This window comes from Podarcis gaigeae (assembly GCF_964106915.1).
Source record: "Podarcis gaigeae genome assembly, chromosome: 12".
Taxonomy (NCBI): domain Eukaryota; kingdom Metazoa; phylum Chordata; class Lepidosauria; order Squamata; family Lacertidae; genus Podarcis; species Podarcis gaigeae.
The window spans coordinates 26064273-26087024 of NC_139688.1; the positions used below are offsets into that span (position 1 = coordinate 26064273).

At 42.6% G+C, this 22752-nt stretch overlaps 1 protein-coding gene across 15 annotated transcripts in view; it reads left to right on the forward strand.

The window, feature by feature from the left end:
• ADAM22 (ADAM metallopeptidase domain 22) overlaps nt 1–22752 on the forward strand; it is a 118834-nt gene that overhangs the window by 54768 nt on the left and 41314 nt on the right. For all 15 annotated transcript variants that reach the window (XR_014556572.1, XM_083704707.1, XM_083704714.1 and 12 more), the window contains exons 5-10: nt 9600–9682; nt 14317–14380; nt 14652–14721; nt 17359–17429; nt 19630–19704; nt 22313–22384. Coding sequence is in view for 14 of the 15 variants with exons in the window: in XM_083704707.1 (XP_083560833.1) it covers nt 9600–9682; nt 14317–14380; nt 14652–14721; nt 17359–17429; nt 19630–19704; nt 22313–22384 (435 nt within the window). In the remaining variant the exon portion in view is untranslated. The remainder of the gene's footprint in view (nt 1–9599; nt 9683–14316; nt 14381–14651; nt 14722–17358; nt 17430–19629; nt 19705–22312; nt 22385–22752) is intronic.

Below are 22752 nucleotides of genomic sequence, written 5' to 3' on the forward strand. Positions count from 1 at the left end.
AGAATGGCAGAGGCTTGGAAAACCTTCGTTTGTTTTTGTTGTTGTTGGCCAATCCATGCAAAATCCCAGCAAGGGCACTTCGTGAGACCGAATGAAAGAGCGAGTGAGCAATGTTTGTTTTTGTTTTGAAAATCCGGAGTCTGATCTTGGGTCAAGTGAGCCCAGACTTTCTGCACCATTGTGATGATGCAGTACAACAGAACAGTGGGATTATTGTTTTGCTGTATCTTTTGACTCCATTTTTAGATGAAGGCTTCTTCCAAAAATAAGTCAGCCACAACACAAGAGTATGAAAAACAAAACTACAAAGGATTGTTCGATGCATTTCAATAACCTGCTAAAAAAAACCAGTTACGGGAAAGACGACGAAAATAAGTTATGTAAGGGGCACATTGTTTTTGCACCATTTTTAAACAATCCAGTTGTTTGGGCTGCCAGGTATAGAATTTGTAAACCGAATCACATATGTATACAGCAAGGTGCCTATTTCAGTTCTTGTGTATTAAAGAGTGGCTATTTATTCTCCCTTGCAAATGGCTCATCCAAGCTTTGTTTAACTGTATTTTCCCCATGCAGGTTCTTAGATTGGAGATAAAGGTTAGAGGAAAATATATTTTTTGGGGTGGGGCGTTGCAGGGGCAATCAGCAGATGTCCAGTCTTTCCCCCACAAATCCCCCTCCCCTGCAGTCACATCACTTGAGGAAACATGGGTTTAGGAACACACATTTGCCAAGACAACCAGTAATTCTGCCCAGGGTCACAAGCCCAATTCACACTGCAACATAATTTGGCATGTAGGCAAATGAGCGGCAGTTGGTTTTGCCGTGGAAGAGATGACATCACTGTTCAATTGCATTCATATGAGACAAGGTGAGATCGCGAAAACATGCCTTTGGGTTGTTGTGCAGCTGCGGGAATGGTAACAAGCAGTTTTTGCAGGCTCTAAGATTTATTTTAGCACCAGCAATTGAGATGCATGCAAGGATACTGAAAAGCTTTATCTTCAGAATACCAGATTTCCTTGTTGACTGGCAAACCTGCTCTCATGCTAAGCGGTTGGGACTGAAACCAGTGGCACTGGTGTGGTTTAGGTGGGAAGAGGTACTAGAGAAACAGAAGCCCCTTCCACCCCTCCATGAGTCTGTCACATATTATTGTTCTTTCCTTTAGGCAATCTGGGATTCTTCCAGACTCCCAACATACAGTTGCAGCGGATCACTGTGGCCTTTTATCTCTCTTTGATTATCATTCTGTCATTGGGATTGCCACCGAGATAAAAGGGCTGCCGGCCTGAATAATCTGCACCAGTCCCCTTTCCTGTTAAGTATCCAAATCTGTTCCCTGCTGTTTCTTAAAAACAACACACTCACTCCGCTGTCCTCTAATACTATAGTACTTTCAAAATGTTTGTTTATAGACAATGCCTTATTAATTTCTACTTCATGAAAAGGGTGTAAAAAGCAGCAGGCACTGTCAGTGTCAGAGCTGCACTTGATATTTAGGTGTAAAGGATCAGAAACCCGAATGGCTTGGTCTTCCCTGTTTTCATTATTCCTCTTTTGCCCAATCATGGTAGCACCAAGGTTTACTGCTTAACTATTACAAGTGTTTAACTTGTTCCATCTGTGCCAGGTTTCCTGCTTGCACAGTGGGATGGACACACCTGTCATGTGCCCCTAAATCCGTTTGGGGTTTCCTCTCAACCCTCCAGAGCAGATTTGGGAGGGTGTAAGGTGTATGCCGGGGAAGAAATATCTGTTGCACAAGCAGAAATCCTTGAAGTGACAGAATGAGTTGTTTGGATACCACCCATTGTCATCATTATTGATTATTAATATATCAGAATTAATATGTATAAACTAATACACACACCTATGTCTATAGCACCATCAGGAGGCTTACTGCTTTACAGAATTCAAGAGGATAGGTCCCTGCCCTGAGGAGCTTACAAAATAAAATTTCTCATTGCGGAAGCAACCAAGGAAAGGAAGACGGAATAAACAGGAGAAGCAGCATGCAGTCGTTGCTGTGGTATGTGCCGTCTTAGGTTTCTCAGCATTTAGGGCCACCTCAAAAAATATTCCAAAAAGCCACCAAATTCTGCCAAAAATCTGCCAGATTCCACCACAATTGCCCCCTCCAAACCTCTTTTCTCAAACACCAACTCTCCACAGCCCTCAAAGGTCGGTGCAAAGACTCCTGGGATTATTAGCCTTTTCTCCCACTGTTTACGTGCCATTTTTGCATTTTTCGTGCTCTAAGGCCTTTTTCGTCAGTTCCTTCTTCAATCAAATATTTGCTCCTGCAGAACTTTTTAAGGGAACAGGGACATTTTCCTTCTGCTTCACACTGACGTTCCATTGAGGCATGCAGAGTCTTGTTACTTGCAAGAAGATACTGTGCAACAAGAAAAGAGCAGAAATGCTTCCTTTATGTAGGTCAGTGATATTCACTACAAAGTTGCCAGGGGCCTCTTTTAAATCTAGGAGATGTGTTCGTGGAGGGGCTTAATAAAATGCAGTTTGTAATGCTAAAGCTAAATCGTGATTCCTTTAAATGCTAAGGAAAGGAAATTACTTCAGATTTTGTGCCCTCAAGCCCAAGTGCACATGTTTGTAACATTCCTCACAAAGGGAGCTGCTGCCTTGCTGCTGCCTATCACTTGCTTATCCCCTCTTCAGGCCTTGGAAGTCCCATTCCAGGGAGTCCCGCCTGGCCCCATCTCTGTTGCCCTTCTGTTGACAGGTGAGAAGGCTTCACTGTTTTGGCAGCTTTTTGTCCTGCTGTGTTTTTACTTAGTGTTGCTATACAGTGGATTTGCTTTTTCATGATTGTCTTCATACTGGATTGATTAGTTACATAGGCTCATGTGGAGAGATCAGCATATACATATGATGATAAGTTTGTATGTACAGAAAGCCACAAAGACCACCTATGGGCCAATAAATCGTGGCATATACCCCCTACGCTCAACCGTTGGTACCACACTTCTAAAAGCTAAAGAAGCCATTGCACTGCTCTGGAAAGAACATTACCAGCATCTCCTTAACCACAACCTCCCCATAGCTGCTGAGGTCTTCTCACAAATTCTGCAAAAACAAATTAGAGATGAGCTTGCAATATCTCCAAATTTGGGAGAGTTGTGTACAGCTATTAACCAAATGAAAAACAACAAAGCCAGAGGACCTGTCGAAGTCTTCAAAGTGGGCAGAATTGAATTTAGACAACAACTTCATAAGCTCATCGAAAAAATATAGGAGAGAGAGGAGATCCCAGCAGACTTTAGGGATGCCAAAATTAGCACCTTTCAATAATAAAAAAAGATGACAGAACAGATTGCTATCTTTATTAGCTGTGGCCAGCAAAATTCTTACAAGGATCTTAGCAAACCGTCTTCTAACTGTATCCGAGGCTACTCTTCCTGAATCCCTAAATGGTTTTCAACCTTATAGGGAGACAGCGTACATGATTTTCACTGCTCGACAGCTTCAGGAAAAATGCAGGGAGCAAAACCAACCTCTGTATATGGCGTTTCTTGACCTAAGGCCTTTGACACTGTAAATCATAATGCCCTGTGGACTGTCATGAAAATCGGCTGCCCAACAGGCAGGGAGTTCCAGAGAGTTGGTGCTGCCACGCTAAGGAACTGATTTCTTGCAATTGCAGAATGAGTGTTATGTGGCACAAGCTAAGGAGCTCAGGATTACAGACCTGAAGGAAACCTGTGCCACGACCACAACTTAAGAAATTAGGGAAAGGAAGCTGGCAGGAAGGGTAGAAAGCTGTAAACGACAGCAGGAGGTATGCTACTCCCAAGGCCATCTGGTGAATACCACTCATTCAGGACATTCTCTGTGGTCTACAGCAATCACTAAAAATAGCTTGTCTTGCTCACCTAATTTCTAGAGCCACTGACCCAGTTCATAACTCAGTGACTTTTAAACATTTCAATAATGCAGCTGAAATATCCATTTTAAGTGGGACAAACACACACGAGGAATGCTGTGCTCTTTGAAACACTAGTCCATCTTTTCCATTTCTCTAGAAAGTTTCATTTTTATTATTGGCATACATTCTTGAAAAGCTGCAATTGCAGATGGTTTCCAGCATCGGATCTCAGATGCAGATTTGGCTTAAGTTTAGCTGTAGGCCTTGAGCCTGGCTCTCAAATAGCACATTGATGCAGTCAAGCAAAGAGGACTCATTAATAAAAAAAGAAGTGAGTGTGCACCCTCTATAATATAGTAGTTGCTGTTCCCGGTTTGAAAGTGCTACTCGTAATAGACCAGAAGTTTCAGCAGAGCAGGTGGCAGGTGAATTCCTTGGTCAGAACTACACATTACATTTGAGCGCCTAAAACAATTGGGCCTCTTTTGGAGGAAATGATTCGGAGGGTGGGAATTACCGTAACTCGGTGGCTTTCAACCCTGGCTTTCAACCCTGGCCATCTCCCAGGCTGCCAACCTTTGCAGAACAGGGATGGACCATATGTGGTCCTCCCGAACTTGTTAAGACTCACATCAGCCCCAGACAGCATGGCCAATACCCATGGTTGGGCAGGGGGTGTTATTCAAAAAGTTCTAAAGTCTTCCATAAAGGTCAAGATCGCTGTTCTGGACATTGGCCTTAAAATAATGAGCCGACAGCTCAAAACGACACACAACACTCAGCCCTGGGAAAGAGGCAAGAAGGTGAAGGGAGGTCAAGCCACTTCACACTTCGAGCCTCAGGGCATGGGAAGATGCTGCATGTGCTCTGCTGCTCACCGACATCTGGCCAAGGAGACGTGGCAGCATCTGCTAGGAAAGCGGCCTCTTAATTGCTTCCCTGTAAAGATGAAGGAACTGGCTTTGAATGTCACCTAAGAGAGGACAGATAGGCAAGAAAGCTGGGGACCATCATTCTGTGCCCTTTTAGACCGGTAGGAGTCAGAATCATATAACTATAGAGTTGGAAGGGACGCCAGGGTTCATCTAGTCCAACTCCCCTGCAATGCAGGAATGTCAACTAAAGCATTCATGACAGATGGCCATTTTATATAAGTTGGAAGCTGTTCAGAGTGGCTGGGGCAACCCAATCAGATGGCTGGGGTACAAATGATAAAATTAACAACAACAACTGTTATGTACTGAGTTGAATAGGATCCAAAATGCCGCAGTCTAATTGGTCCTAGAACAATAGGATCCAGAATGCAGCAGTCTGATTGGTCCACTGGAGCTACCCAATCACAATGAAGATGATGGAGATGAAGAGATCACCACCTCCCAAGGGAGTCCATTCCACTGTCGAGCAGCTCTTACTGTCAGAAAGTTCTTCCTGATGTTTAGTTGGAATCTCCTTTCTTGTAACTTGAATCCATTCATTTTGAGTCCTGCCTTCTGGAGCAGGAGAAAACAAGCTTGCTCCATCCTCCATGAGGCAGCCCTTTAGATATTTGAAGATGGCTAGTATATCTCCTCTCCGTCTCCTCAGTTCCAGGCTAAACTTGCCCAATTCCTTCAACTGTTCCTCATAAGTTTCCATACCCTTGATCATCTCAGTGGCCCAGAGTCAGATTCATGCTTTTGCTCCCACAGTGGCATAAGGCACATGCCTAGGAGACAGGCCAAAAAGGGCAGAACTACATGATCAATTGCATGTATGAAAACCCGGGGAGTTTCTTCTACAAAAGAAGAAGAATGCCCTTGGCATAGGTCTTATTTAGAACAAAGAGTCTCTCTCTCTCTCTCTCTCTCCCTCTCTCCTCTCTCTCTCTCTCTCTCTCTCTCTCTCTCTCTCTCTCTCCCTCCCCCCCCCCCCTCTCTCTCTCTCTCTCTCTCTCTGTGTGTGTCTTAGTCCTTTCCCCAAGCCACTTCCACCCTCTCCACCCCCACAGGAGTTTGGAAAAGGACTTACACTTTAAGAACGCTGTAGAAAGAAATGCATTAGGCCAGGGAGCTGTAAGAGAAAGGTTGTGGGCAGTTTTCTTGCACACATACAAAGAAACACACTCTGCTGCCTCATATAGAGTCAGACCATTGGTCCACCCCAACATTGTCTACGCCAAGTTGGGGAAGGGACACCAGTGGCCTTCCTGACGATGTTGGACTATGTCTTCCATCATCCTTGACTATTGGCTGGGGCTGATGGGAGTTGGATTCTGGAGGGCACCATCTTCCCCGCCCCGGCCCTAACGTATCTCAGTGCTGAAGCTTCTTTTTATACCAGCATTTTGCTGATGGGTTGTGTTTTCTTTCTTTCTTTCTTTCTTTCTTTCTTTCTTTCTTTCTTTCTTGTTTTATTTTATTTTATTTTATTTTATTTTATTTTATTTTATTTTATTTTATTTTATTTATGATTTTCAATTTTATACATTTTGATAATTTTACAATCAATTTAATATTTCAGAACTCGACTTCCTCCTCTTTCTGCGGTTCCTTAAATTTATTTTTTATATTTTCTGCATATTCCAAATTAACTTAATTTACTCATTTATTCATCTGCTTTAAATATATACACTTATAAAACTCTTATAATCCTGCCATTGTTCTTATCTGTTTACAGCTTATTTGTAAATATTCAATAAACCATTTCCATTCTTTTATAAAAAGTTTATCTTGATTTCTTATTTTGCCATTTCTGCATATTCCATAAGTTTTTGTATCCATTCTTCTTTCGCTGGGACGACTTCTTCTTTCCATTTTTGGGCAAGTAACATTCTTGCCGCTTGCAACATTCTTGTCACATATATGAATAAATTTCTATACATTTTGGGTAGCTCTGTCCCCATAATTCCCAAAAGAAAAGGTGGTTTTCATTACAAACATTGTTTTAAACATATTTTTCAGTTCATTATATATCATTTCCCAGTAACCTTTAACCTTACTACAAGACCACCACATATGATAAAAATAACCTTCTTTCTCTTTACATTTCCAACACTTGTTTGATTTTGATTTCATACCATACTTAACAATTGTTTTTTCCTCAAGTGCCACAGTTGTGTTTGTGGCCAAGCACCATTTTGTGCTTGCTTCCTCTTCCTCACATGTCATACACACCTACCAACACCCATTGGCTCAGCAAAGAACATACCTAAAACTTGGAAGCAATGCACTGTCTTGCTGCTGACTTAATCTTGTGGACGCTTCAGTAATTGGTAATTAGATTTAGCTACATGCTGAGGGTAGTGATTTTCTAAACCCAGTGACCTTGGAATGGCTGCCTGCTGAAGAAAAGGTTAACCATCAGTTGGCATTTTGCAAATAATTCAGAACTCATTATCTTGACCAAGGAAAGGCAATACTGTGACTAACAAATAATGTCACTGATTTTGTCTCCTCTACCCTCGGGCTAGCAAGTGGTTGAAGGATGTCTAAATGGGAACTGAGCGGAGTGACATTTTATTGCTACCTGGGAGTGCTGTGTTGAGTTCAGTGGCTGGGAGCCAGCTTCTCCAAGTTACTTGTTTGCTGGAATTTGAGATACGTAGAAGGAGGCAGGAGGTGATTTCAGACTTACATCATTTTATTTGTAAGCTGTCTTAACATAGTTAAAAGCTCAAGGAAGCTTACCAACATGGAAAAAAAACCCATGTAATTACAAATATAACAAGAACAGTAAACAATAAATAAAACACATCGAAGGCTACACAACCAAATCAAACAATTTCCACGTTAAATCACAACAAGATCTAAAAATAAAGATACAAAAAATAATAATCTCAATAAGAACAACGCCCCCTAAACAATTTACCAACCCAAGAGTCTCTACAGCATCCTCAGCTTTTGTAGCTGGAGTCAGTCAGGGCTCCACCCTCCCAAGGCAGGGAGCAGGTCTTCCAGGACTCGCAGCCAAGAACGTGTCAGACTTGAGTCATATTCAAAGTTGACCCATTGAAACAAATGTGATTAAGTTATTATTGACTAACTTGTTCTTTGATTTTAATGGGTTTACTCTGAGTTAGGTTGTATACACACTCCCACTTACCCTGCACCAGTGTACTCCCACAATCCGTGTCTGTTCTGTACTGGTCTTGTTGTTTCTTAACGAAGTGCTCCATTTTATGCTTTAAATGATAACATCTTGGAGGACCCGGGCCTCAAGGAGATTAGACTGGCATCGACCAGGGCCAAGGCCTTTTCGGCTGTGGCCCCGGCCTGGTGGAACGCTCTGTCACAAGAGACCAGGACCGTATGGGATCTGACATCTTTCTGCAGGGCCTGCAAGACAGAGCTGTTCCGACAGGCCTTTGGCCAGGGTCCATTCTGACTCCCCCTGTCTCCTTATAAGAACTTGCATGAAAATGGCCTCCCAGCTTTGCTCACAGGCTCATATAAGATCAGTATAAACTGTTAGGCCTGGTGAGCATTTAAGGTCCCCATCCCTAATTTGCGGGTTGCCATCTGATTGGATTTCACTTTGAGTCTGATTTGATTTTAGGATGTATTTTAATTGATCACTTGTTTTTATGGTAATATGTTAGCACTCTGAGCCCAGTTTTGGCTGGGGAGGGCAGGGTATAAATTATTATTATTATTATTATTATTATTATTATTATTATTTCCCCTCCCAAACCAGTTTCGATCCAAACAGAAAAAGAACCACCAAGCTGCGTTTTAAGCTGGTAATGCACACACTGACCTAGTCTGATATTTTATAGTATAAAATGCATTTTATTAATTTTTGCTATATTCCTTCACCCACTGTTGCAAACAGTGGATTGGTCATATATACCAATGTTTATAGTAGATTGAAATTAGTTTACTGCAGATGAGTTTAAAAATGGGATGCGTCGCGCTGCAACAACACCCACCCACTCACTCACCCCCCGCTAGACCTGAGACTGTTGCATGGGGAGAAATGAACATGCTTTGAGGTAATTACAATCGTGCATATAAGAAAATATTAGAGGGATGGTCCAAAGGATTCCTGGAAAAGGGGAGCTTCTAGAAGGCAGTTCAGGAATAAACGACTGCCAAGAGGAAATGGGCAGCAGCACCAAGCGAGGGAAGGCCAATCTATTTATCGGTAACCCGCGTAAACATGGTTATATGCATAAGTTGGTGTGTGAGTTTGTGCCTATATTACTTTTGCTGATAAGTAATAAGCGATTTTTGTCTTGTAGTACTGGTTCCAACACTGGCCAGCTGTTCTAGTTATATTCTACCAATGTTCTTCATAGAGTAATATGCGTGTGTGTGTGTGTGTGTGTGTGTGTGTGTGTGTATCACAGACTGAACGTCCAGATGTTGCTGGATGTAGACAATCCGAGATCCACATTCAGCCAACCTTGGATGTTCACTCTGATTGTAATACGTATAAAGTCAGAGTGAATCATGAGAGAATGTTGATGTTCAAAGCTCTTTGGTTATTTACATGGCACTCAGGTTCACCCCTTGCACCAGCAAGTGTAATGAAACCTAGTTGACGTACTGTATCAGCAAAGGTAGGAATAGGTATGACTACCCTGCTCTCATTTACTTCTACCTGGCTGACTTGTGTTGTTTTGAGAAACACTGCTCGCTCTCTCTCTCTCTCTCTCTCTCTCTCTCTCTCTCTCTCTGTGTGTGTGTGTGTATAGTGTCGTGAACTCAAAAGTCTCTGTTTTTAATTGCAGGGCGGGGAGCACTGTTATTACCAAGGTCACATCCGAGGGAATTCAGAATCGTTTGTTGCTCTGTCAACCTGCCATGGACTTCAGTAAGTTTGTCTAAGTTGTTGTATGCAAATAGCTAACTTGGGGGGGGGGGGAAGGTGGGTGAACTTTTTAGCACAGGCTCTGTAGAGCCTGGCAGCCCCAGACCCAAATTAGCATCAGTGGCAGCACCGTCTGCAGCAGTGACAAGGGTGCTGAAGAAAGTGCTTCTTTCTCCTCTTGCACGTTGCCATTGATTGCAGGTCAGAGGGCTCCAGGAGTGACGGGCATCTCCAGTGTTTACTGAGCTGTCCTGGCAAACATTGGAGCAAACTGGAGCACTCCTTCCAGCTTCTGGAGAGCTCCAACCTACTACTTGTGCTGATGGTGGTGTGCCAGAGGGAGGAGAGGACCCGAGAGAGAGAGAGAGAGAGAGAGAGAGAGAGAGAGAGAGAGAGTGTTGGGTGGTGCATTTTACCGCAGTTCATAGTGCTTGGTTGAGTGAAGAGCTCCTCCTGCCCAGACCGGTGCTGCAATGGTAGAGAAATGCCTCTCTCCACTTTTCAGAAATGAATTAGAAGATAGGAGAGAATGACTTCCTTCTCCATTGTTGGATTTCAACAGGAAGGAAAAGCCACCTTCTGCTGAGTGGTGGGGGTTGTTCTCTGTGTGTTTTCTCTGCAAGTATGTGTGTGTATGTATGTATGTATTTGTGTTGCCTGTGTGTGTGTGTGTGTGTGTGTGTGTGTGTGAGAGAGAGAGAGAGAGAGAGAGAGAGAGAGAGAGAGAGGGGTGTGTGTGTGTGTGAGACAGGTGGCAGGTAGCGTGTGGCACAGGCACAAATAGAGGATCACACTCACCACTGGCTTGTGACCCTTGAAGGCTTTTCCAAACAGTGAATTGCAGCTCTTGGGCCAAAAAGGACTTCACTACCCCAGGGTAAGCAATACTGAGCTAAATAGACCAATTATATGACTCAGTATAAGGCAGCTTCTGATGCAAACATGTCCATCATTCTATTCATCCTACTACTTGTTTGTTGTTGTTTTTAAATGGGCCAAATTGGAAATACTTGTAGTTTTGGAAGCAACTCACATTTATCTTGATTGCTGAATGAGCCGTTTTGCGCTCAGTCCATGCTGCATTAGCTGTGTTAGATACCAGCTCAACAACCAGCTTGTGATAAATACTGTGTTTACTCGAATCTAACGTTAGCGCACCTTTTCTGGCCGAATGACTTTGTGATAATCAAGGTATGCATTAGATCCAATGGCACATTTTCATTCATTAGCAGATACCCTTTTTTTTGTTTCAAGGTTCTGAAAATTGAGGTGCGTATTAGATTCGATGGCGCATTGGACTCAAGAAAATATGGTAGATACCTACAGCCAAGGAGGTGTCTTAAAGAGGATTAGACAAATATATGGCGGAAAAACCCAATTAGTGACTACTAAAAACTGCTTCGAGGTTTTCTGCTGTAGTCAAGTGGTGTGTGTGTGTGTGTGTGTGTGAGAGAGAGAGAGAGAGAGAAATAAATAAAAGATATAAATACTAGTCAGGAAGGCTAGACGGAGCCACAGCTTTATCAGCCCCAGCTAGAACGGCAAGTCTTCAGAGTCAAGAAACAGCTGAAGGCCACCACATTGATTGCCCCTTGTGTAGTGGCTCAGAGACTGCACTTTGAACCTGTTCAGCTCTCGCTTGAGCCATGAACTCACAAAGTGGGCTTAGGCAAGCCACTGCCTCAGAGCCTTCACCCCCTCCAACCACCATCCCTCTGTAGTATTGTGGGGGGGGGGGAGTACTGGCCTCCCTCACAGGTTACCTGTGGAGATTACTGAGATAGTGTATATAACACATTTGAAACGTTCTAAGCGCAGTGTCGTTATTGGTCTGTTTCTCTATATTTGATCTACATATGATACAACATCAGGCCTGAGGGATCATCCTGTGGTAAGAGATTGCTTCTAAGGTCATGATGAGGCTATAAATAGAAAGCTCTTACCTCACGATTCTTTGTCATCATCCAATTTCCCTGAAAGGCCTGCACTTACCTTATGGGATCTTCATTGATTTATTGCTCAGTACTTTTGGTATCACTCTTCAAAATATATTTAAAAAAATATTATATGTGTATTGCAAGACTGACTTTTTTTTTCCAGTTTGTCAACCCTCCCCCACCCCTGAGTAATAAAAATATGTGGCTTCTTCTTTTTTCTTTTGCAATAATCAGGACTTGAGAGTGGGCCACGTTACGTGCTGAGCTCAGGTTACATGCTGAACATCAGCCTAAAAATAGTATCTTTTTAATGCAGTCTGCAGGGTTTGACTGCATGGCTTCCTTTAATAGTAAGATGTATTACTTATTTATATATAAAAATTGCACACTGCAATTTCATTTAAAAGAAACCAAATTGGTTTGCAACAATCACACAACACAAATTCAAACTGATCACCAACTAACTATTACGGAAAAACGTTTGCTTCATAATTTCTGTGTTTGCCTGTCAGAGAAGAAAAGTTTTCAGCAAACGTTTGAAGGTTACTACAGAAGGCACCTGTTGAATCTCTCTTGCATTCCTTAGGAATGGGCCAATAAAGGCTGAGCTTCACTGTGATGTTAAATCAGCCTCACTACCCCAGGGGATAACCACTGATGTTCCTGATGTTCCCTAAGGTAACCTGGGTCTGTTCAGGGCTTTGTAAATTACAAAATACAAGAATCCTGGACCTGCCTCAGGAGTAGATGGGCGGAGTACGCAGATGTTTTAACAAAGGCCTCACATGTTTGCCCCCACCAGCAGTCCAGCTGCAACATTCTGCATAAGCCACAGCTTGTAAACCAAGTCTGAGGGCAGTCCCAAACTGATCACCTATTCCAGCCTTGAGGTTACTAACACAGGAGCTACAGTGGTCAGGGTATCTCTTTCCAGGAATGGCCATAGCTGGCAAATTAGACAGAGCTGGCAAAAGGCACTCCTAGCCACAGAGGACACTTGGGGCTCTGGTGACAGAGGTGTATCCAGGAGGGCCCCCAAGCTACACACCTGCTCCTTCAGAAGAAGTGCGGACCTGTCCAGAACAGCGAACCTGCCTATTTCCCAGACATATACCGGCTCTTAGACCATTATCTGTGATGCTTGCTTTGCCTACCAGACGATGGCAGGCCCCGTCATAGTGGGACTGCTTGATGGTTCCTTGCTGATTTCGTCTTGTTGGCTTGTGACTTACAGTGACACTTTCCATTCATCTTGGTTTTGACTCTCAGCATTTTGGTCCAACTTTCCAGACCTGATGATTTGTGAAGAAGACATAAATCTGCAGTATACTTGTCCAGCTCTCTTTAATTATCTCTTTCTTTTAGTTGCTGAATGTTAATAATATACTATATCCAGCCTAAAAACAGAAGGAAGCCAAGATGGAAGGCTTGTATGTGTTGGTGGGCAACTAGGCCTTCCCAAGTGTATTGTGGCCCTTTACCGCCTCCTTCAGGCCACTCGCAGAAAGAGTTAGACCACATCAGATAGGATGGCCCTTTGCTGATTTCATCTTGTGGGCTCCTGAGCACCCTCATCAGTTCCACCTCAGCATATTAAGGGAGGGTACTAGCTGTCAGCCAAACAGGGGCTGTGCCAGCTTTGTGAGAATATCCGACAAGTCACCTATCCACCATTACCACATAGGCAGGTGTATGTGGGGTTTGTGCCATATTGTCCATGCCACACTTGGGGGGGGGGAATAGAATCATAGCAACGTAGAGTTGGAAGAGACCCCACAGGTCATCTAGTCCAACTCCCTGCAATGCAACGTGGGGCTTGAACCCACAACACCGAGTTTAAGGAGTCTCACTGAGCTATCCCAGCAAAGTGTTTTAATTTGATGCACCATACCAGCTTTAGATTTTTAAAATGCAAAGGTGTAGGACAGAACTTATCAGATACATAACGCTAGAGACTTTAGCTGTGTCCAACGAAGCAGTGGCATAGCGTGGGGGGTGCAGGGGGGGCCGGCTGCACCAGGCGCAACATCTGGGGGTTAGGGTTAGGGGGCGCAAATCCACGGGTTAGGGGGCGCAAATCCACGGGTTAGGGGGCGCAAATTACTTGCCTTGCCCCGGGTGCTGACAACCCATGCTACGCCACTGCAACGAAGCATTGACTTTTGCGAGATGTGCCTCTCTGGCAGCCACAGCTAAATGTCAGTTTGGGGGCCAATAACTACTGCAGAATTCGTGAACCCCATAGTGAAATCCCTAATTCCATCAGCTCACAAAAGACATGAGTACACTGTTGCAGAATGGAGGATTGCAGACGCTTAGAAAGGAAAGGCCATTTTAGAGCATCTCTCTAGTTAGTAAATGATATAGTGCCTGTAAGACGCCAGTACCTGCAGCTGTTCAGGCAAGCAAGGTGTTCTCCCTGGGTTGCAGTGCTGCCTGTTGGCAAGCAGGAGGCACTGCACATTGATGCGTTTAATGAATAGAAACTCAAGGTGATTTGGGTAGTAATTCCTGCAAGGCAGACAGAAATTGTCAAGAGTGTTTTAGAGTGTAGCGTGTTTCCTGATAATGTTTTACTTTGTTGTCTTTAAAACGCCAGCTATTAAGTTCACAGTATATCATTATATATATTTATATATATATATATACATAGTTGTATATTTTATTTTGTGAGTCTGATATTTCCCTAATTCTTAACAGCGGCATGTTCTATGATGGAAATCACACATATCTTATTGAGCCGGAAGACAACTACACTTCGCAAGTAAGTAGATAAGTGTTTCGTAAGCGGAATGCAGATATTATCTACGGGAAGCATATTTCGCAAAGTTGCTCTTTCCTTCTTTAGCAAACAGTTTAGGAATTCTTATGTAGGTTCCAGCTGCGTCTCTGAACTGTCAGAAGGTTGCATCAGAAAGATATGCTTCTCAACTTCGTAACAGATGGCATTTAATAACACCCTTTGGTGCTAGAGTAAAGTCCCAAGAAAGTTTATTTTGTATTGCTTTACTAAATTTAGATGTTTCTTATTTCAGGAGGAATTCCATTTACACTCTGTTTACAAATCCAGATTATTTGAATTTCCTTTGGATGATCTTCCATCTGGTATGTGTGTTTTTTTTAAATCTTGGTTTTTTTAAAAAAAACCAAACATACTCTTAGCTCATCCTTCATTGATGCACTTACTTCATAGTTAATCACTTGTGGGGTTTGATTTTGTTATTTTTAAACTAGAGGCTGAAGAAAATAATCTGCCAGCCTGATTGGGAAACAGAAAAAATCTAACTCCTCTTCTAATAGAAAGTCTGTTCTCTGAAATCCCCTCCCTCCAAAAATACTTTTAGCTTTTTGATATTATGATAGTTATTTAATGACTGGTTTTAGGAGTCTCCACAAATAAAAAACAGGCAGATTATAACTGATGCACTTCTGTAAACACATTAGTGCTTACGTCTCTTTAGTTTTCAGTTTAATAAATGAGATATATATATATATATATATATATATATATATATATATATATATATAAAACCCCAGCTAATGATAATAATAATAATAATTTATTATTTCTACCTCGCCCATCTGGCTGAGTTTCCCCAGCCACTCTAGGCAGCTTTCAACATAACATTAAAAACAGAATGAAACTTCAAACATTAAAAACGTCCCTAAACATGGCTGCCTTCAAATATCTTCTAAAAGTTAGATAGTTGTTTATTTCCTTGACACCTGATGGGAGATGCTGAAGATCTGAAGAGGGTGTTTTCAAGGCGTAAGAACAAAAGCACATAAGACAAGATCCTGTCTGTGACTCAGCTAGTCCAGCATCTTGTTCTCACAGTGGCCAGTCAGATGTCTGTGGGAAGCCTGCAAGCTGGACATGAGCATGACATTACTCTGCCTACTGGTATTCAGAAGAATAATGTCTTGACAGTGGAGGTAGAATATAGCGAGAAAAGCGTGCAACCACAGAGTTGTCCGCAACTGGACCTAACGGTCAGGGGTACCTTTACCGTTACCTTTTATAAATACATCTAATTATACAATACTTTTCAAAAGCATTTAGTTTGATTTGAATTCTGAAAAAAATATATATTTAAAACATATTTCTGCCATTGTACTATTCTTGAAGCTGTGAGTAATTAATATTTTGATACATTTAAACGGATGGGTAAACCTATTAGGGGAATCTGGAAATATTTCAGTGCCTATGAAAACATTCTGAAGTGTTTGGGGTTGGTTGGGGAGCCTTTTTCCATCTTGAGGGCCACATTTCCTTGGAGGAAATCTGGCAGGGGCCACATCCCAGCAGTGGGTGGCTCTGGAGCCCGTGATGGGCAGAATCAAAGTCAAAAGGGGTGGGACCAACTCTCTTCTCTTTCTTTTCCTGCCTCTCCCTTTTCTCCCTCCTGCCAAACCACATAAAATTGCTGTATCAAAATACTGAGAGCTACATGTAGTTATGCTGAGGGCTGGATGCGGCCCTGAGACAGCTGGTTGTCCAACCCTCTTTTAAATCATCTAAAAGAGTTCAGAATGAAGACTGCTGCCTTTTTCCATTTTAATTTTTTTTTTAGAAAGGTCAAAACATGATAAAACTACTGTTGCATGGGATGGATGATGAAGAAATATGTTTGTGTATGAAAGCTACACTCGGTTGCATAAAAGCTGTCAGTTTTTTTCACTCTCAGTTTTTTAGAGACAGCAAAAATCATTTTTCAGTTATTCATATATCTCTCCTGGGGGCAGTTTCAGAAGTAGGTGGGTGATGATACGCTTCTGGTTTTTCGTAGCAAAATCCATTTATATGATCGTTCAGATAAGGAAACTTTGCCTTTTGGTGAAATGCTGAGATGTTTGTTACATAGGCTTTTAATTCTGTTTTTGGTTCTGACTTCTCTTCGTGCCATTAATACTTTTTTTTATATAAAAAAATCTTATCTCACCTAATTAAAATGCTGATATAATTGGGCTTTGATCATCCCTGGCCCGGGCTGCCATCCTCCACAGACTTGCCTGAAAATTAGTGCTGTTGACGTCAGTGGGAGTAAGGGCTTCATTTAACAGTGCACATTTCCTGCACTCAAAATGCTTTGGTGTAGGAAAATGGATGTGAAGAGCTGGTTGTCTTTGGCCGCTGACTAGGCATCAAAGCTCACAGTAACATACTGATCATAATGACAAAATAACTGCTAGAGCAGGGTGAGGGACCTTTGACCCTTCAGACGTTGTTGGATCTTATCTCTTATTGTCCCCTAGATGGGGCTCACAGGAGATGGAGTTCCAACAACATCAGGAGGTCCATCAGTTCCCCACTCCTGTGGTAGAGGCTCAGTAATATTCTGCTCATGTTGGTTCATTGTGTATATATAAAGATGCTGCATGCTGTGGCTTTGTAAGTAGCCATTAGAAAAGCAGGTATGCAGCCATGGAGAAATGGAAACAAGGTATTTTTTGGAGACTACCTTTCTTATCTGTGTTGTTATTTAAGTCTTTAAGTCTATAAGTCCACATTTCCACATGGTGGTGCCCAAGGCCACCGTTTATTTGCAGGAAAGCATTTTGAAGGCTGCAGAAATGTAAACCTCCACTTTTAATATTGAGCCACGCGTGAAATGCCTGCAATATTTCACTGCTGTGGTTCAGCCTTGCTCAATGCAGTTGCTTTCTTTGTCCTGCTGTTGAAAATGCCTGTCTTTTATCGACCCGTGTTGTTCTGACTTGAAATGTGTGTATTCCATTCAGAATTCTGGCACATGAACACCACGTCACAAAAGTTCGTTGTGAAACCGAGACACAAAAGAAGAAAAAGGCAGGTATGTGCCTGTGCCTATTGACTTTTCCCTTTAAAGAATGTGCATTCAGGCATATCTTTCGGTGGATATGGGATTCTTTTTGGAAGGACGCATGGGCTTTCAGAACTCTATGGACTTCAGTGCTTTCTGCAGAGAGCCACCTGTTATAGTGCAGTTTGGACATTGTCCCCCCATGCCGTGTCCAGCATCACCTGGTGACTCTGTAGAACTCTGCCATAGACAGCATTGCCCTGGAAGTCCTATTCCATCTGCTCTATCATAAATCCAGTCCCAAAAGGAAACTGCTTTGGACAGGAAGCATGATCCCCCCTTGCCTCCTATTCCAGGTTTGCCCACTACATTGGCAGAAGGGGTTCCTTCTGCTCAGTTCCACCAGGAGTACTTGTGTCTTGGTGATGGAGAGATTATTTCCCTTCCTGTGTGCGGAAGGGTGAATGTGCCCTCTTGACACTGATGTCATTCCTACTTACCTGGACAGGGCTTGGACTGAGGTCAGGGCTACAGGGCTGCTGGTGGCCAATCCAGCAGTCCCATCAATTCACCTGTGTGTCCCTATTGTGACCCACCCACATCTCGGTTTGTAACAGCAATGCCAGGGACAGGAGGGCAGCTCCTGTAGGAGAAACTTCCCTTTTGTGGTCTCAGAGAAGAGGACACTTTGTAGAGGAGAAAAAGCAGTTTTATTGTGTACCCAGGTGAGAGTGCAGAGTAGTGCAGACCACACGCCCAAAACACGTTGGCAAGAACATGTCAGGGAACTGCCATCGGAGGGACAGGTGGTGGAGAGGCTCCAGGAGAATAGGAGAGACTCTACAGCAGAAGAAGGAACCAGTAGGGGGAGAGCAGGAGTTCCAGCGGAAAGGGAATCGGGGGAGAGGCTCTGGGATACTTCTAGTGAGAACAGTGAGGAGGTAACAAGACCCCCTTTAGCAACCCCCACCCCTCGCCGGAAGCTGTCACGCAGAGAGTCCAGGAGGCGCATGTCCGTCAAACAGCTTTTATGTTGGAGTAAGTTCCGTAGACGCCCACTGTCGGATTCTACCAGCGACTGACGGAGTCATGCTTTGGGGGCTCCGTTAGTGCCTAGGTTTGGGTGACCAGCCAAACCCCAGAGGGATCAAGCTTTTACGCACAAGCAGCACATTATCCCATCACAGAACAGTTATACATTTCTACTGGGAGGATGTTCTACTTAACACAGCCAATTGTGGAATTCCATAGCGTATCTATTACTATATGAAAACTCCTCTTATAAGAAAAAATCCTGATCTCTAGGCTTTTCTTACGCCTGTGCAATAAACTTGTTTACTTCATAATTATGTCCTTGCACTTAGTAAGCAAATACTTAAAAAGTGACTACTTCATTTTTGGTTTCTTCTGCTTTTCCTTGGCTAACTGTTGACTATGGTGTCCATGGGGTAGAGGAATGCTGAGCATCCTTTTTGTATATAGGACAAACAGAAATGACATAGAAATCTCTCCGCCGCATCACACTTGCTACTACTGAGTGTAAGGGAAAGTGAGTGTATGTGTGATCCTTCAAAGGTAGCAGCATGTCTTAGATTTCATGCTACACACATACACTTACAGTCTCATGTCAAGTGTGTGCCATTGGGAAACTTGCAATACCTGTATCAAGGTGATCTCCCAGGACATTCTTTAGAACAAACATGCTCTCCATCTGGGGCTGAGCTTTCTGATGTCAACAACTGCATGACACAATTTTTCTGGAGAACCTGCAGGGGGACCCAGCACATAGGCATGCTGTGCTATGTATCTGACAAAGTAGGAAAAAAGGTTCAGCTTCTCAAAATCCTCTTAATTACAGAATTCTCTAAATAAGCCAGTTGCTTTTTGTTTGTTTAGTTTATAGTTGAGTTTATTGGTGCACACACTACTCTGGAATAGATTTGTGGCATTCCTATAGAAGAACTACACTTTGATGGGAGGCAGGTCACAATCAATACCTTAATGCAAAATTTGCCCATTATGTTTCTTCCAGAGTTGCATCAGAATTAGATTGCTGATGCTGGGAGGCATGGCATATATTCTGTTGCTAATTTGGTACATGGAACTACTTGTAAGTGCTTTTGTAATGAGGCCAGAACGAAGGAAATAAATTCATTCCAACACGATGAGTTTTATTACAATCAGATACATTGCTATTTTACACATTTACAGTTTCTTTCTCTTTCCGCAGGTTCATCAGAGCCCGTATAAAGTTGAAGAGGAAACTAAATATGTTGAGCTAATGATCGTAAATGACCATCTAATGGTGAGGTTTGCATTTGGGGCCTTTTTGGAGTAATCAATAATTCACGTGTAGCATTGTGCCTGCAGTAGATTAACAATAAAATACCTATAGCAAAATGATTCTAAGCTATGCAGATATATGTGATCAGAGTGAAGCCTGAGCTTGTTTGAAGTTATGCCTAGAGCGGCTCCATAGAACTTCTAATAACATAGGAAAGGTCAGTAAGTATACAGTGTAATCTTACATATAAGTCTTCTCAGAACAAAGCCCCATTGAGTTCAGTGGATTTAATCCCTGATAAGATTGCAGCCACAGAAGGCTTCGGTTGTATACAGAACATTATGCCTAACATTTCTTCTAAATTACAGTATTAGGTGAATGGCATATATTTAGTTAAGAGAAACTATCCACAAAGTTTGAAAGCAGCCATTAATGTAGTATTCCTTCATAGTGGCATCTACGTCATTTTTAATCTGTTTCTAAATGGTTAAAAGATACCCCTCAACGTCAAAACAAATGTGATATTGAGTTTTTCTTTGCCTTTAACATGCAGATTTCTTTAAAAATAGTAAAAAGGAGCTGCTCTTTGTATGTCTGCAGACACACATGTAAGTGTGTGCAGAGAGATTTGCATCAGATTCACAGTGATTTTCCTTACATTAACACCAGGAGGTGGCAGGAAAAGGTTAAACCCCTCCCTTCCTGCTGCGATCCTGATTATTATCACACCACTACAGCCTTGGCTTCTACTTGCACTTTAAAAAATATGTGCCTCAAATGCAAAGGTGCATTTTGGGTCACATCTAGTTTGGCTCATTAGCTACTGCAGATCTCTGAATACAAGATGTCAACAAATAATCATTATTGTCACCAGGGATGGCTGGCAAACCTTCATGATCTGCTGGTGAATTTACCAGAGGCACCTGCTGGTAATCTGATCCTAGGCTAGATGCGTTTAATGAGTATAGCTGTTCATGCACCCGGTTTACCAAAATTTGGGGAAAGAGTGAAATAACACAAAAGAAGTGGTCCTGTCCTACTTATGAAATTAACTATAGAAATCCTCCATGTTAATTCAAAAGACACACAGAATATGTGGGGTGGAGCCACTTCACAAACAGGATCGATCCAAATTAGTATAGAAGATTTTAGGGTAAGCCACAACACTCTTCCTCACTGGTGATTCTTTTTCTTTAAACCATCGAGTTTCACTCATTAATAAAAAGGGTATTGTCATTTGCAATCCATAATGCTGCAGGGACCTTCTCACACACAAGCCCCACCCATTATTCAGGTGCAACTCTGCTTCCCGCCACCCCCATGAGGTTTCCATAGGAGTGGATTGAAGTGTGTGTTCCATTTAGGTACTTACACACACACAACCCAACTTCATCCAAATTATTACATAAGATGTCTCTCCATGGAATAAGAGATTATTGATCGCTTTCTTCGCCTCTGTAAGAAACAGGAAAGAAGGTAGTCATATTTTATTGGAGGCACTTTGAAGCAATTTGCTCTCCTTGCAATCGTGGAACTATTCGAACTGAGAGTTGCCAAGGAGATTTCTTTCTTCCGTTCTTTATTTTCTTCATAATGATTGCAAACTTGAGTTCTGCAGCCAAGAGCAAACGCAGATCTCAAAATCTGAATCCTTGGAAAGCTGCAGAACTCTGTTGTAACAAAGAAACTACAGTGTGTGTGTGTGTGTGTGTGTAGATGAAAAAGGACAAACTGTGTAACTGGAAAACTTTCAGGACTACAAGAGTCTATTTCCATAATTGCTTTCTACTAACAGTCAGGGTGCTGCACAATATAAACAGTACAGTCCTATACGTGTCTGCTCAGAAATAAGTCACGTTTTCAGTTCATAGAAACAAATAAGCTCTGCTCATATGTTACTTGTATGTAGGGCATTCTATCGGTGATGGAGAAGTGGGATTGGTCGGCTACCCCCTCTCCTGACACCAAATCCCTGAGCTAGTCCTACCCTAAGGGTGTATGATGTGAGCACCTGACATCTGCTGAGGAACACCTGTGTGTGAACAGCTGTGTGTAGCAGCTCAGTGCAATCGGGACACCTGGTTGCGCGGGTGTCCTAATCGCCTGGAACTCATGCACATGAGCAGGGGTAGGGTAGCCCGGGTGCAGGACCAGCAGCTTAACCCTGCTCCTGCTTCACAGTGTAAGTGCCCTGGATGTTAGAAATGCATGAATAGGACTATAGGGCATAGGCTTTCTGGCAACCATGTGAGAATTGGAATCTTCTGATCATAGATCACTGGTAATACCATATTTTGCGACATTGAGGAAGCATAACAGTTGCTCTTTTTTTCTGTCCTAAGCTCATACAAGCTGGCCCAGTAAGATATAGGTTGAGGGATGCTAATCTTGCTACAAATGAGGCCTGTACTGTCTTCTTGCCTATCAGCTTTGTGGGATGTCCTTTCCATCAATTGATACTTTGACCTTCATGGTACCAGAGGGAGTTTAAGATAACAATACTAGTGTTTAAATAGATGGCCAGTAATCCATTTTTCACGGGTGGAGCAAGCCTTTGATAAAAGTGAGTTCTGAATAGAAATTGTGCTTTAGAAATCTGATTAGGATTTGTCTGTCTTTTGTCCTTCAGCTGAAAAAGCACCGATTATCGGTCGGCCACACAAACAGCTTTGCAAAATCAGTAGTGAACATGGCAGATTTAGTAAGTATAATTCACAAGCTGCTAGTGCAAGATAGATTTGTCAGCCTTATCACGGGCATGGTAATTTTGGGTCAGGGAGCGATAGCTGCAGTGCATTTTTTTCATCGGTGTCTGTTTTGCCATTGGATGACTGAACCGCAGAAGTCTCAGTTATCGCATTAGGACCATTCCTGTATTATGTTTCTGAATCAAAGCTTTCACAAGTTTTGAAGCACACTCCCTTATATTGGGGGCGGGGGAATGGCCTTTATATTCAGATATTTAGTCCTTGATCACATTGCGCTTTAATCTGTTAGAAAGGAGAGGGCTCTGACCCTTCATTAAAGTACTGTTCTTTATGCTCAACATTTCCTTAACTACATGGGGGC